The sequence below is a fragment of the Xyrauchen texanus genome, chromosome 8 (genome assembly GCF_025860055.1).
Source record: "Xyrauchen texanus isolate HMW12.3.18 chromosome 8, RBS_HiC_50CHRs, whole genome shotgun sequence".
In the NCBI taxonomy this organism is placed as follows: Eukaryota; Metazoa; Chordata; class Actinopteri; order Cypriniformes; family Catostomidae; genus Xyrauchen; species Xyrauchen texanus.
The window spans coordinates 19,936,323-19,948,372 of record NC_068283.1 but is presented as its reverse complement, the minus strand read 5'-3'; the positions used below and the strand labels follow the sequence as shown (position 1 = coordinate 19,948,372).

At 36.8% G+C, this 12,050-nt stretch overlaps 2 protein-coding genes across 10 annotated transcripts in view; one reads left to right on the top strand and one right to left on the bottom strand.

Moving 5' to 3' along the window:
- Positions 1 to 1,070: 1,070 nt before the first annotated feature.
- Positions 1,071 to 6,036, top strand: tmem98 (transmembrane protein 98). Of its 2 annotated transcripts, none has more exons than XM_052132699.1 (7): positions 1,071 to 1,183; positions 4,430 to 4,644; positions 4,799 to 4,930; positions 5,060 to 5,093; positions 5,409 to 5,524; positions 5,623 to 5,682; positions 5,797 to 6,036. In XM_052132699.1, exons 2-7 carry the CDS (start codon positions 4,514 to 4,516, stop codon positions 5,984 to 5,986), a joined length of 663 nt encoding a protein of 220 aa, XP_051988659.1. In that variant the 5' UTR covers positions 1,071 to 1,183; positions 4,430 to 4,513; the 3' UTR covers positions 5,987 to 6,036. The 2 variants fall into 2 exon arrangements, with proteins under 2 accessions (XP_051988659.1, XP_051988658.1); XM_052132698.1 differs by having other exon boundaries at positions 1,107 to 1,183; positions 4,434 to 4,644.
- Positions 6,037 to 6,188: 152 nt separating this feature from the next.
- The window catches only part of LOC127648082 (supervillin-like), a 48,201-nt gene continuing 42,339 nt past the window's right edge, over positions 6,189 to 12,050 (bottom strand). For all 8 annotated transcript variants that reach the window (XM_052132682.1, XM_052132681.1, XM_052132684.1 and 5 more), the window contains 7 exons: positions 11,797 to 12,004; positions 11,517 to 11,650; positions 11,251 to 11,406; positions 10,615 to 10,743; positions 10,355 to 10,467; positions 10,107 to 10,262; positions 6,189 to 8,357 (listed from right to left, as the gene is read on the bottom strand). In XM_052132682.1, coding sequence (XP_051988642.1) covers positions 8,271 to 8,357; positions 10,107 to 10,262; positions 10,355 to 10,467; positions 10,615 to 10,743; positions 11,251 to 11,406; positions 11,517 to 11,650; positions 11,797 to 12,004 — 983 coding nt within the window. In that variant the 3' untranslated portion in view covers positions 6,189 to 8,270. The remainder of the gene's footprint in view (positions 8,358 to 10,106; positions 10,263 to 10,354; positions 10,468 to 10,614; positions 10,744 to 11,250; positions 11,407 to 11,516; positions 11,651 to 11,796; positions 12,005 to 12,050) is intronic.

Sequence of the window (12,050 nt, the reverse complement as noted above, 5' to 3'; positions counted from 1 at the left end):
AGAAAAGAAAAAAATCACTGAAAATAAATCACTGTAGGCTACAATTCATATGGCATTTATGGTAATGTTGGCTGATTTGGTCCAGTATTCCTCCTTGACCCTACAGTGATTACACCAAATGCTGACTGTGGGATCTTTATTAAATGTACTCTATGCAGCGTTGGGTCTGATGCATTAGTAAGTAATTGATTACTGTAATTAAATTACTTTTTCATTTAAAAAAGTAAAGTAGCCTATAGGATTACTTTTAATTTTCAGTCATTTAATTACAGTTACTTCTGATGTAATTGTGTTAAATACTCTATAGACTATTGAATAAGTATATAAAATAAAAATGTAACATCTAATGTTAAAATGTATGTTTTCTAATTTAATGCAGCCCCTTAAATACTTTGGCCAGTTCATGAATAATTAATTTGATTTTATATGATTCATTTGAAAGAATTAAAAGAACAGTTTAATGTCTATCCTTCTATTTTTCATTTGGTCGAGGCTGATAAGTGTTTTAGAAAGTAATTTCCAATGCAATTACTTTTCAGACAGAGTAATTAGTACAGTAATCTAATTACACTGAAGAATATGTAATTAGTAGATAGTAATATTACTTTTTTTTAGAGGAACTTACCCAACACTGACAGTATGTAATAATAATTATCATGGCTGTGACCTGTTTATTAACAGTTAATTAAGTTCACATGTTAGTATAGCCCATGAGTGAAATTAAGGTAAACAGATATGACTTGCTGTAGGGCCTATAGACTCAAGCACCAGACTCGACTTGAGCTCTAAGCTAATTAGTTCTCTAAACTAATAAGTTCACTCTTATTACTTACTATTTAGTCAATCACAGTATATTGTTAGTTAATTGTAGCTAGTAACTATACAATTTTAATGTTTTGTTACTCAATTGTTTCTGTGTATTTACCCATTAATGAAATGTGCTATTTTCTGCGATCATACGTAAAAACTTGTGAGGACTCGTTCATGACACCTGGTGGCTCAAACGTTCATTGTTCTCGTCTGTGAGTGTGAGAGCGCGCATCGGCAGGATCGAAGTACACCGTCCTGCGCTTTATCGCCTCAGGAGCGCTGCGCGCTCCCGCTCTGGAGATCTCCGTGCCGTCGCCACCCACACGCGTTTTGTTTCGTGGAACAAACATCATAAAATGGAAAAGATGTATAGGTAAGATCCTAAATTAACTTAACTTAAGTTGCTAGACATGGGTTAATTCATTATTGATATGTATTCGCAAAGCAAGTTAGATTTTAGTTTTTGTTTTTACAAGAACACAAATTATGCTATCAAGTTCTTCTGCTATGCTCGGTTGCAAAGACTGATGGTGGTGTGAAAACTAGAGTGTTCAGATTTGATTAGTGTAGTAGCCTACATGAAAATTAGGAGAGTGGAAAGTGTATTTTCTTACAGGCTAGTACACAGGAATAGAAGAACAGGCAACTCAATTACATTTCTCGGCTTTCGCTTGCATTTAATCAAGTTAAAAACACTAACGAAAACGAACATTTCAACCCCATTACACGGTTTTTGATACCTTCTGTTACATACTATAAGACTCCACTGGAGTTATTATAGATGGATGATTTGTTTCATCAGTGCAGCTGAACGAAGTTTTACTTCTTTGTTCAACACTGAGCACAGAGGTAAAAAAAAGGCTTTCAGTATCCATTATTCCATAAACATAATATCCTATAAATAGTCTGAAGTACAAAAGATTATTGTGGTAAGGCTTGAAACGGTGAATTGGCTCTTTGCCAATATGCCAATGCTTTTTTTTTTTAATAACACAAATAATTTATATATAGTAGTTTATATTTTTAATAATTATATTTTAAACCCATAAATTACACACACACACACACACATATATATATATATATATATACATATATATATATATATATATATATATATACATATATATATATATATATATCGTATATATATATATACATATATATATATATATACACACATATATACATATATATATGTACATACTTTATTTACGTTCATACTACATACTTAGTAGATCAGTACTTCATTAATCAATACTGATATAAGATACACAGGCTACAGTATGAACTTGAATATATGAAACATTTTCAGATAACCTTCTCAAAATGTTGTCATGCACTGGGCTTCCGGTTCCTATTGAAACACAAGACTGTTCATTCAGCACTGTAATTTCATCTTAAAAGCACTCCTTTCAGTGCATTTTGAAAACTAAATTTCTCCTCATTTGTAATGCATTTCAGTGTGTTTCAGAATAACTTATTTGATCACTGCAACATTTGACATCAATTCCTCAATATTGCATTGGCTTCTTGGAGATGAGTTTTCAATCAATCATTTTTAAACATGCAAATAGCACAATGAAAACACATCACAACCATCTGTTGTCTTAGTGCTTTGGCCACAGAAACTTGAACTGAACTATATAGATTTTTCATCAATCAAATTGCAGTTTATTTCAGTTGCGTGGCCACTGACACATGTTTTTTTAGATGTATGAATAATTCTGGGCTTACTTCTCAGTGTGTGTTTGCATTGCTTAGTGTATTACACTTTTCAGATTTACATAATTAGATGCTTTTTATTGAATCTAATTCGCAGGTCCATGGCTGGCCTACTGAGAGGCTGCATAACTGCCATAACCACATCCTTGTCAGACTAATGTTCAAAATGCTAAAGGCTTACCATTTTTGGTCTCTCCATCCTTGTGAAGCTGTGAGAATGCAACTTGTGTTTTTTAGAGTTTGTGTCCCCAAAAGTGCTAGTCAAACCAGCAACGATTAATGTGTTGTCTTTGAATGCCAGGGTAAACTTGAAAAAGCACTTTTTGAGAGTGCAGAGTACGATACAGCCAGGGGAGTGCAAATTAATCAGATTAGTGAATTATAGCATTCCAAACCAGAATTTCACATAATCGTCTTGATGCAAGCGCTTCTCATATGTTGTAATTGCTTCCCAGTGTGAATGAGCATTAATTCAGCTGTGATTAAACAGATAATGGCTTTATATTTGGGCATTATAAGTCAAATAGACCTATTGAATTGCAAAAGTATTGACTGAAGGAGTTGTTAACATTAAATAAAATGGTATATTTGTAACTTCATGACTCCAAAATATATGTTCAATAAATGGAAAAGGGAAAAAGAAACATTTTGTAGGCCTACGTTTATGTTTATTAATTACAGTAGATATGTTTTATCATAAAATATTTACAAATGTAGAATATGGCTTTCTTTACACACATTAAAATATTCAGTTTTGTTGCTAGTTTGACAAATACACCATTCACATTCTCTAATAATAACAGTGATACTCAACATACACATGGTGCCAGGCTATTACATACAGGATCCACCAAGACTGTAGCAAGGTTAATAATTGACTCATTTCTGGGATTAAAGGTCTGATGGGTGTGATCCTTACAATGACACACTCTTTATTGTTACACATGTTCTTTTTTTTACATGTTGGTTCTTGGACTGCAAGTGCATGGTAACTACAAATAAATCCAATGAGGCCTTAGACAGAAAGAGGATGCTTTCAATTAAAGAGTTTTACAGTTTTCATTTAGAGATAAAAAAAAAAAAAAAAAAACAAGAGTAGAGTGATCAGAATAAATGCAGAATTCAAACTGTTATTGTTGTATTTAGCAAAGCAGCAAAAGAGTAAATGCGCTGTAAAAAGTGCTATTGTTACCCATAGGCGGAAATCTCGGGGGTGGGGGGGGGGGGTCAGGATTGTCCCCCCCTAAAATATCATTACAATATGTGTATTGTAAATAATATAATGATATATTCTTAAAATAATTGTTTAAGAAATAAAATAATACAAATGCAAATGGGGCAACAACAAAAAACCCTTTGGTGTCCCCTTCAAAAATTGCTCTTGAGAATTGTTATGTTTATTGTCCCCCCCAACATTTTGATGAAACTTTCACCCCTGTTGTTACCCCTTAAAATTGACTTTGTATGAGTAGCCTAATGGATGCAGTTTGGTTCAGTGATGTTTAATACATTACAGTAATACTTAGTTATTTTTCTGTTTAGATTATTTTTTAAGATTCAGTTCAATCTGACACTGAAGACCAGAAACTAGACATCACACAGCACAGTTTTCAAATTAAGAGAAAAAGATATGACAATATCTCTGGTTTTGTTTCTTATTTTTGGCTACGTGTGGTTATTTTCGACAAAGTTAGACCAACCAATTAACTAGAATATGAGCTTGATGAGTAAAGTGTGGAAACTCAAAATGACTAATTAAGTAATATGAAATACTGGTTAATACAATATTTTTGTTTACAATATGTGAAAATAGATAATGCATTTTGAAGGCTCTGGTTGTTTTATGCATAAAGACGGAATTTAAAATGTAAAATTTTCATCTCTTTTTCATCAGATAGATGTCTAATTTTGTGACTCCAAACTCCAACCAAGCAACTCTTTGACAATCCTCATCTGTATTGTTCATCATTACCTAACCATGGAGACGGTGGTGATTGTGGCCATAGGTGTGCTGGCAACCATCTTCCTGGCATCATTTGTGGCACTGGTGGTGGTGTGCCGCCATCGTTACTGCCACCCTCCTGACTTTCTACACCAGTTTGATTCCAAGTATGTACCTGAGTACAGAGAATGTTATGACATGATCTCATGGCCCACACTGAGGATTAGGCACATATCCCCACTTGGCATTGTAACATTTCAGTAGTAGACAGGCAAGAATGACCGTCTCTCACCAACCCCTTAATTTTTCCTCCTATTTCAGACCCACAGTGGATCTTATTGGAGCAATGGAGACTCAGAGTGAACCATCTGAGTTGGAGTTGGATGATGTTGTCATCACGAACCCACATATTGAGGCCATGTTGGAGAATGAGGACTGGATTGAGGATGCCTCGTACTGTCTTCTCTATACACTCATCCTTACAACATAAATAATCACCATCACTACAAGAACATGCATTATTAACACTTCACTGATCTCTCTCTCTCTCTCTCTCTCTCTCTCTCTCTCTCTCTCCTTTAGTGGCCTTGTGTCTCACTGCATTGCTATTCTGAAGGTAGATTTTTGTGTGAAAAAATATTTTTAAAGATCAAATATTAAATTATTTACTAATAAATATGGTAGAAATTCAAATGAAATATAGTATCGAAAATATCAGAACATTTCAAAGTTGTGGAAATTAATACAATTATATAAGTTATGGAAAATTCTGTAGTGAACAAAAGACATTTTCAATAACAAACATTTAACTCAATATATAATATGATATACAGGTATAATATAGAAATGTTTAAAGACATGTAAAATAAAGTTTAATTATGTACAACAGGTTTGCTTTGTTTTAATTATAGCTGGTTTTTCTTCTGCACAGATATGCCATACACTCACCGAAAAGCTAGTTGCCATGACAATGGGTTCTGGAGCAAAGGTCAAAGCACCTGCCAGCCTGAATGACATCATAACAGTGGCTAAGCGCATCAGCCCAAGGTGAATAGTTACTCTTAAAGGAGTTAATTTGATATGATATGCATGCTAGTGTGAATACTTGCTGAATACTGATACTGAGATGCTATGTGCTGTCTCAGGGTGGATGATGTGGTTCGATCTATGTACCCGCCACTGGACCCCATTCTCCTGGACGCCAGGTAAATTCTTACTTTCTTCATGCCAACAATAATCATATATGTTATACTTAGTTAATATGCATCACTAATACACAGTCAAATAGGATGTTCAAAAAGCAGTGTAATTTCCCCCAGGGCCACTGCATTACTGTTGTCGGTTAGTCACTTGGTACTAGTCACACGGAACGCCTGCCACATGTCTGGCTGCCTGGACTGGATCGACCAATCACTGCATGCAGCCGAGGATCATATGGTCATACTGAGAGAGGCGGCTTTAGCTTCCGAACCAGAGAGGGCTTTGCCAGAGAGGGAGCACACTATCTGACTCACTCAAAAGCACATGAGACTAAGACTCTGTAAACACACATGTATATGAGCACCTGAAAAGAATATGTTATTTAGTGAGCTCAACAGATCTCAACAGATACCTGAAATGGGTTTTTTAGTTGAAGAAAAAAGCATCACCCAAACACATACATATTAAAAAGATAGTGGTCACTCTTACATCCTTTCTTTTGAATGTTGTTTCTCTCTCTCTCTCTCTCTCTCTCTCTCTCTCTCTCTCTCTCTCTCTCCCAAGCTCCATCACTGTTACATTTCAGTTCAGTTGTTAAATTGTGGTCATACTGTCTGATGTTTCCTCATGCAAGATACGGATTCTGCATTAGTGCCGGAAACAATCAAATATATAAATGAATAAACCAGATCTAAATAGTTGCTGATTAAAATTGCCAAGTTTTTTGGCTTAACAATTCGTAGTGCATTTTTACACAAACATCTTTTCTAGATAAGTGTACTGTACATATTGTGCTATTATGTTATAAAAGGATGTTATGTGTTCAGTGGAAGTTAAGGCATGATGTTGAGTAGGCCTACTTAAAAATTGTATTTCAACTCACCCCTTGTTTTTTTAAGACAAAAATCACAGTTACAGGAAGGTACTTACAATGGAAGTGAGTGGGGCCAGTCCATTAATATCAAAACACACAAAGCCACAAATAGCCACAAGCCATTAACAACATTTGTTTTAACATGCTTTAATGTTATAAACTCACTAACCTTTTCTGTTTAAAGTTATATCCAATAATTCAACTTCAAAGTCAAGATGACGTAAAACAGGTAAACCCTTTATTCTTGTAAGCACTATTAGGCTAATACATTTTTAAAAAGATTTAATCACATTAAAATCATGTTAGCAGATATGTTACATCTTGTGGCTATTATGACTATTTTAATGTTAACAAACTGGTCTCATTCACTTCCATTGTTAAAGCCTAATTGTAACTGTGATTTATTTATTTTCATCCTTTTTTCTTTTTTTAATAAATGAGGGCCGAGTCAAAGTAATTTGTGGTAATCAACATTATGCCAAAAATGCTATCGACTGAGCTTACTTGTATTGAACCAAAACATTCCTTTAACACAAAACGTACAGTATATTTTGATGGTATATACATGGTTTGCATATCTTCAATGTTAACATTTTCAGTGACATATAATGGTAAGATCTGTTCAGTTTTCTGTGGCTGATGTGAGTAGCTGTTAGGCCAATATCTTACAAGTATACACTAATTCTGCTGTGGAAATTCAGATTTGTTTCCATTATCAGTTTAGTCTCATTTGCAGAACCGTTTGTATATACTGCAGTAAATTAGATGTAAAGAGACATCTTCCAAATACACCAGTGTATTCACATCTCAAATTCAAGATGGCTTTTGGTGAATGTACCTTGTTTGTAGTTAAAAGTCAGCTCATTATTCAGCAAGAGAAAAAAATACACACTCACATTCTTATCTCTGTCTGCCATCTAGAAGTGGCCTATAATTTTTCACCAGAGTCACATGAAGTCTAAATCCACACTAATTCCTCCCTCACAGTCACAGTGTTCACAATCCCCCACTACACTTACACTTTCCTCTTTCAAATACCACACACACACACTCACTGCATCTACAGTACAATAAGCAGACACACAGGACCCTGCAATTCATATTTCAAGTATCACATACAGTTGTCAGTCATTTAATGTTCAGTTTCAATGAAAAGAATGATAATTTTATCATAATTAGCACTCTAGTTACTGATGTTTCTCTTTTGTTGCTCTATTTGTTCTTTGATTTTCATCCTGTTTATGTATTTGAGATTTGTAAAGGGGAATAAAAGTTTCACACTGAAAATATATCATTATGTTTTTATTTTGAAACTAACATGACCAAATTCAACTTAAAGTTCAGTTAAACACCCATACCTCTTCTTCACATGTGCTGCTTTGTTTAGAGAGGACAGAGGAGGCAGACTGAAGGAAAAAGAGAGAAAGAGGGAGGGCAGAAACAGCTGCAATGGAAGACAAGGAGGGGAAGAAAACTTGAGAAATTAACATGGCAGCTATTTCTCTAAGGCAGAGTAAACAGTTATGTCTAGATTTGAGCTTTTGGACAAAATGAGTGATGGACATTATAGGCATTAAAATAATCAGACTGAAAGGACACATACTGACACTCACAGTTACAGTACACTGTACATGGGATTGCAATACCTTCCAAGAACAATCTTACAAACACAACTTTTAAAAGTATTTTCTGCTGAGACTAGGCTGCAGTGCTGCTGATTTAGTAAAGTCCTTTGCTTTTCTTAAGGTCCATTTTTTGTAAATCTGATAGACAGTTGTAGTCCTCCCATGTCATTTCCAAAGCAACCTAAAACAAATAAACAAGACAGTTACTTCAGCCTCTCTGTCTCTAAAGCTCATTGCAGCTAATCACTTTGTCTCTTTGTCATTTATATGACTTTATATACAGTGGGGCTCAAAAGTCTGAGACCATATTGAAAATCTGGGATCTTTAGGTTTTACACAAACTTGTGGAGTTCATGCCAGCTCGAGAGCATGCTGTCATTAAAGGATAGTTCACACAATAATGAAGAGAATTTTCATTTTTTGGTGAACAATCCCTTTAAAGCAAAAGAGGGACATACCAAATAGTCTTTTCAATTCAAATGTTCACTCAAATTGTTACGTTTTTTTAGTGTATAATTTGTAATGGGGGAAACCGTATTGCATTCGAAATTTTAATTAGAAGCATTTTCACGAGTGGACATTTAAATCCTACTGTATATTAAATATGGATATAAAATATAACATTGTGTGGCAGATCGACACGCCCCTCCCTCTCGTCATCGTCATGCCGCCTCCCTCTCATCCTTCAGAAAGGCTCACAACTGGAGTGGGAAGGAGAGAGTCGAGGGCATAATTAATAACCCTTGTTTGGGCAGCGGGTTGGAACAAGGCACATGTGTGATTGTTTGGCCTCGTCTCCACTGCCATATAACTGCAGAGCGCACCTTTTATTGCTAGCTCTATTCTCCATGTGTGCACACACTGGGTCCTCGATAGAGCAAGGTGGGGTACCGGCCGAGTTAGATGCACGCAGGACCCGCTCCCTTGGACACCCCGGCACGGGATAGCTAAGTCGCCGGGGAGCATCGCTTGCATCGCGGCAGACGGGCACGGAAGGTAGGCCGCCACAGAAGCTTGAACTTTTTCTTGAAGCTTGAAGTTCAAGAAAAATTGAACTATTATGCATAGCAAAGTCTTTCTAGCAAGTCAGTCCACTGCTGGCCATCATTGGAACGCTCTCGGGAGGCTATTTCCAGTCATGAAAATGCTGCTATCTACTTGAATGGGGGAACACTGAAATCTTAAAAACAGTTGGTCAAGATTACGATCAAAGAATATATTTCCAATCAGAAATCAAATCTGACAATACTGTAATAATAAATTGTGATGGGTGCCTGGGTAGCTCAGCGAGTATTGATGCTGACTATCACCCCTGCGATAACGAGTTTGAATTCAGGGCGTACTGAGTGACTCCAGTAAAGTCTCCTAAGCAAACAAATTGACCCAGTTGCTAGGGAGGGTAGAGTCGCATGGGATAACCTCCTTGTGGTCACGATTAGTGGTTCTCACTAATGGGGTGCATGGTAAGTGGTGCGTGGATCGTGGAGAGTAACATGAGCCTCCACGTGCTGTGAGTATCCACAGTGTTGTGCACAGCAAGCCACGTGATAAAATGCATGGATTGACGGTCTCAGAAGTGGAGGCAACTGAGACTTTTCCTCCACCACCCGGATTGAGGTGAGTAACCATGCCACCAAGAGGACCTACTAACTAGTGGGAATTGGGAATCCCAAATTGGGAGAAAAGGGGGATAAAAAAGAATAATTATAACAATAATAAATTGTGTTTCTTTACCTTATATTACGCTAAAAACTTAATTTTCTCTGCTTGTATAGCTAATGCTCATGCGCAGTTGATTGACAGTTGATGTCATCTAAAAGGTTATATGCTCTTTTAACTGTTAGACAGGACTATTGACCACTAGGCATGAGAGATCCTTGGTTGAAGTGGCCCATCTCTGCTATATAATTTCTGATGTGTAGTCTTTAACCTTGAAATCATGCTGTGACAGGTAGTTCTCCAGGTGCAGTGGATCCACTCCTTCAGGTAAAGGTCTCTTCAGCAGATCCTGAAGGGGAAACTGGATCTTGTTAATAGCTGCTAAGGCATCTTGCACCAGTACCAGCTTTTTATGCACTATGCAGTCCTGGAAGGATACATATACATATGTTTCAGACACTGTGTATGCAGACACGTTGATAATTGGACATTGATAAAAATGATGAACGCCTCACTCACTTGTAGTTCTGGTTTTACCCTCATCTCCCATGAAGGGAATATATTAGTGAAGGTGAGAGGCTCTGCTCCTTCATCAATAAGGTAAGCAAATGGAGGCCTTCTGGGATTTCTCTCTAAACACCAAACACCAAAAATACACTTACATAATACAGACCTAGTACCAAACTATTGCATCACAATTACTCAATAGACACACAATAGACAGTAATGCAAAAATAAATCTGTGCTCCCTTATATGTCTTTACCCAGCCCATGCGCACCTCTGCAGTACTGTAAGGCGGTCTCCATGGCACACTTCTTCTCTTTGTCCCAGTGGGGGCACTGTGAGACTGAAGCTTCACCACTTTGCCATAAATACACCTCCAGATAATTATCCAACAGAAACAGTGCTGCAACAGAGAATGTTAAAACACAAGAAAAAAGCACATATTTTAACTGTTTGTTCTACAATGCCAAATGTATCTACAGTATACTGGGCATTTCATTTTCATTTTAACCCTGGATAAACTTTATCCTGGGTTATTTTGTTCCATCTTTCACACTTTATTCTGGGTTGGTAATTACAGTAATCCTGGGTAGTCAGGTTGTGAGATGTCACACTTAGATTTTACATTTATAAACCCTGAGTGAAACATTGTCAAGGTCTAAAAGGTGCTTTAACCCAAGTTAAGAGTTAAAAAGATAGTTCACCCAAAAATTTAAAATATATTATGTACTCACTGTCATGTTATTTAACAGATCCAAATAACTTTCTTCCATAAAAAGGATAAAAGAAAGACTTACAGGTTTGGGACATCATGAGAAGTAAATGATGACAGAATTTTTATTATTATCCTTTTAAGATAAGATTAAAAATTGTGCAAAAAGCTTTTATGGTGTTTTGTGCACTTGCTCACTTGGATGTGGTATAGCATACATCTTGTCCTGGAGGAAGGGCATTGCTGTAATAACACCATTTACATGGGAGGGACTAATTAGCTCCACCCCTTTGAAAGTTCCCGATTGGGCACTCAGGTGAAAAAGGCGGGGTGTAAACTTATATTTACCAGGATCTGAAAAGAATACAAAGCCCATGTAAAGTAATGCTTATGATATTATGCTATAACATTTTATTTTGTTTGACAATTCATATTTCATTGGTTGTGGTGGGCTGCAGTCACACCTTGTAACATGCAGTCATACAACTTCCTGTCCTGTGGTCCAATAACTTGCCAAAACGCTGCTGACTCTCTCCCCTCTTCAACTTCCTGGACATTCACACATCTGCCAGTGGTTAGGCCCAGCTCAGACGGGCACCTAATCATTCCATCAATCACATTTAGAGATGTGCCAATATCCCATCATCAGTCATGTTTTACAGGTTCTTGTGAGGCTTATTATACCAGATCTGTTCTTGATTCTTAAGATAACGTCAAAACTGTTTTGTGTGAAGTGATCCCTACATTTGTATGAGGCATTGGACGGTCTGCTTGGCCACCTGACGGGCTCTGCTGTGTGCTTTGCAGCCATGCCACAGGTACAGCACCCCCTGCTGGCTGTTCAGCAGGAGCAGAGAGCCACGAGACCTCAGACTGGAGCGGGAGCATTCAACCTCCAACAGACTGCCCTCCACTGGCACATCCCCTCTCACACAGAACAGGCGCCAACCATCTGAAAAAAACACAAATGTTTACTCTAACAAATCTGATCAGACATT

Coding starts and splice junctions, on each gene's coding strand:
- tmem98 (XM_052132699.1), top strand. CDS start 4,514: ATGGAGACGGTGGTGATTGTGGCCATAGGTGTGCTGGCAACCATCTTC. Junction 4,931..5,059: donor GACTGGATTGAGGATGCCTC/GTACTGTCTTCT, acceptor TCTCTCCTTTAG/TGGCCTTGTGTCTCACTGCA. Junction 5,683..5,796: donor CCCATTCTCCTGGACGCCAG/GTAAATTCTTAC, acceptor AATTTCCCCCAG/GGCCACTGCATTACTGTTGT.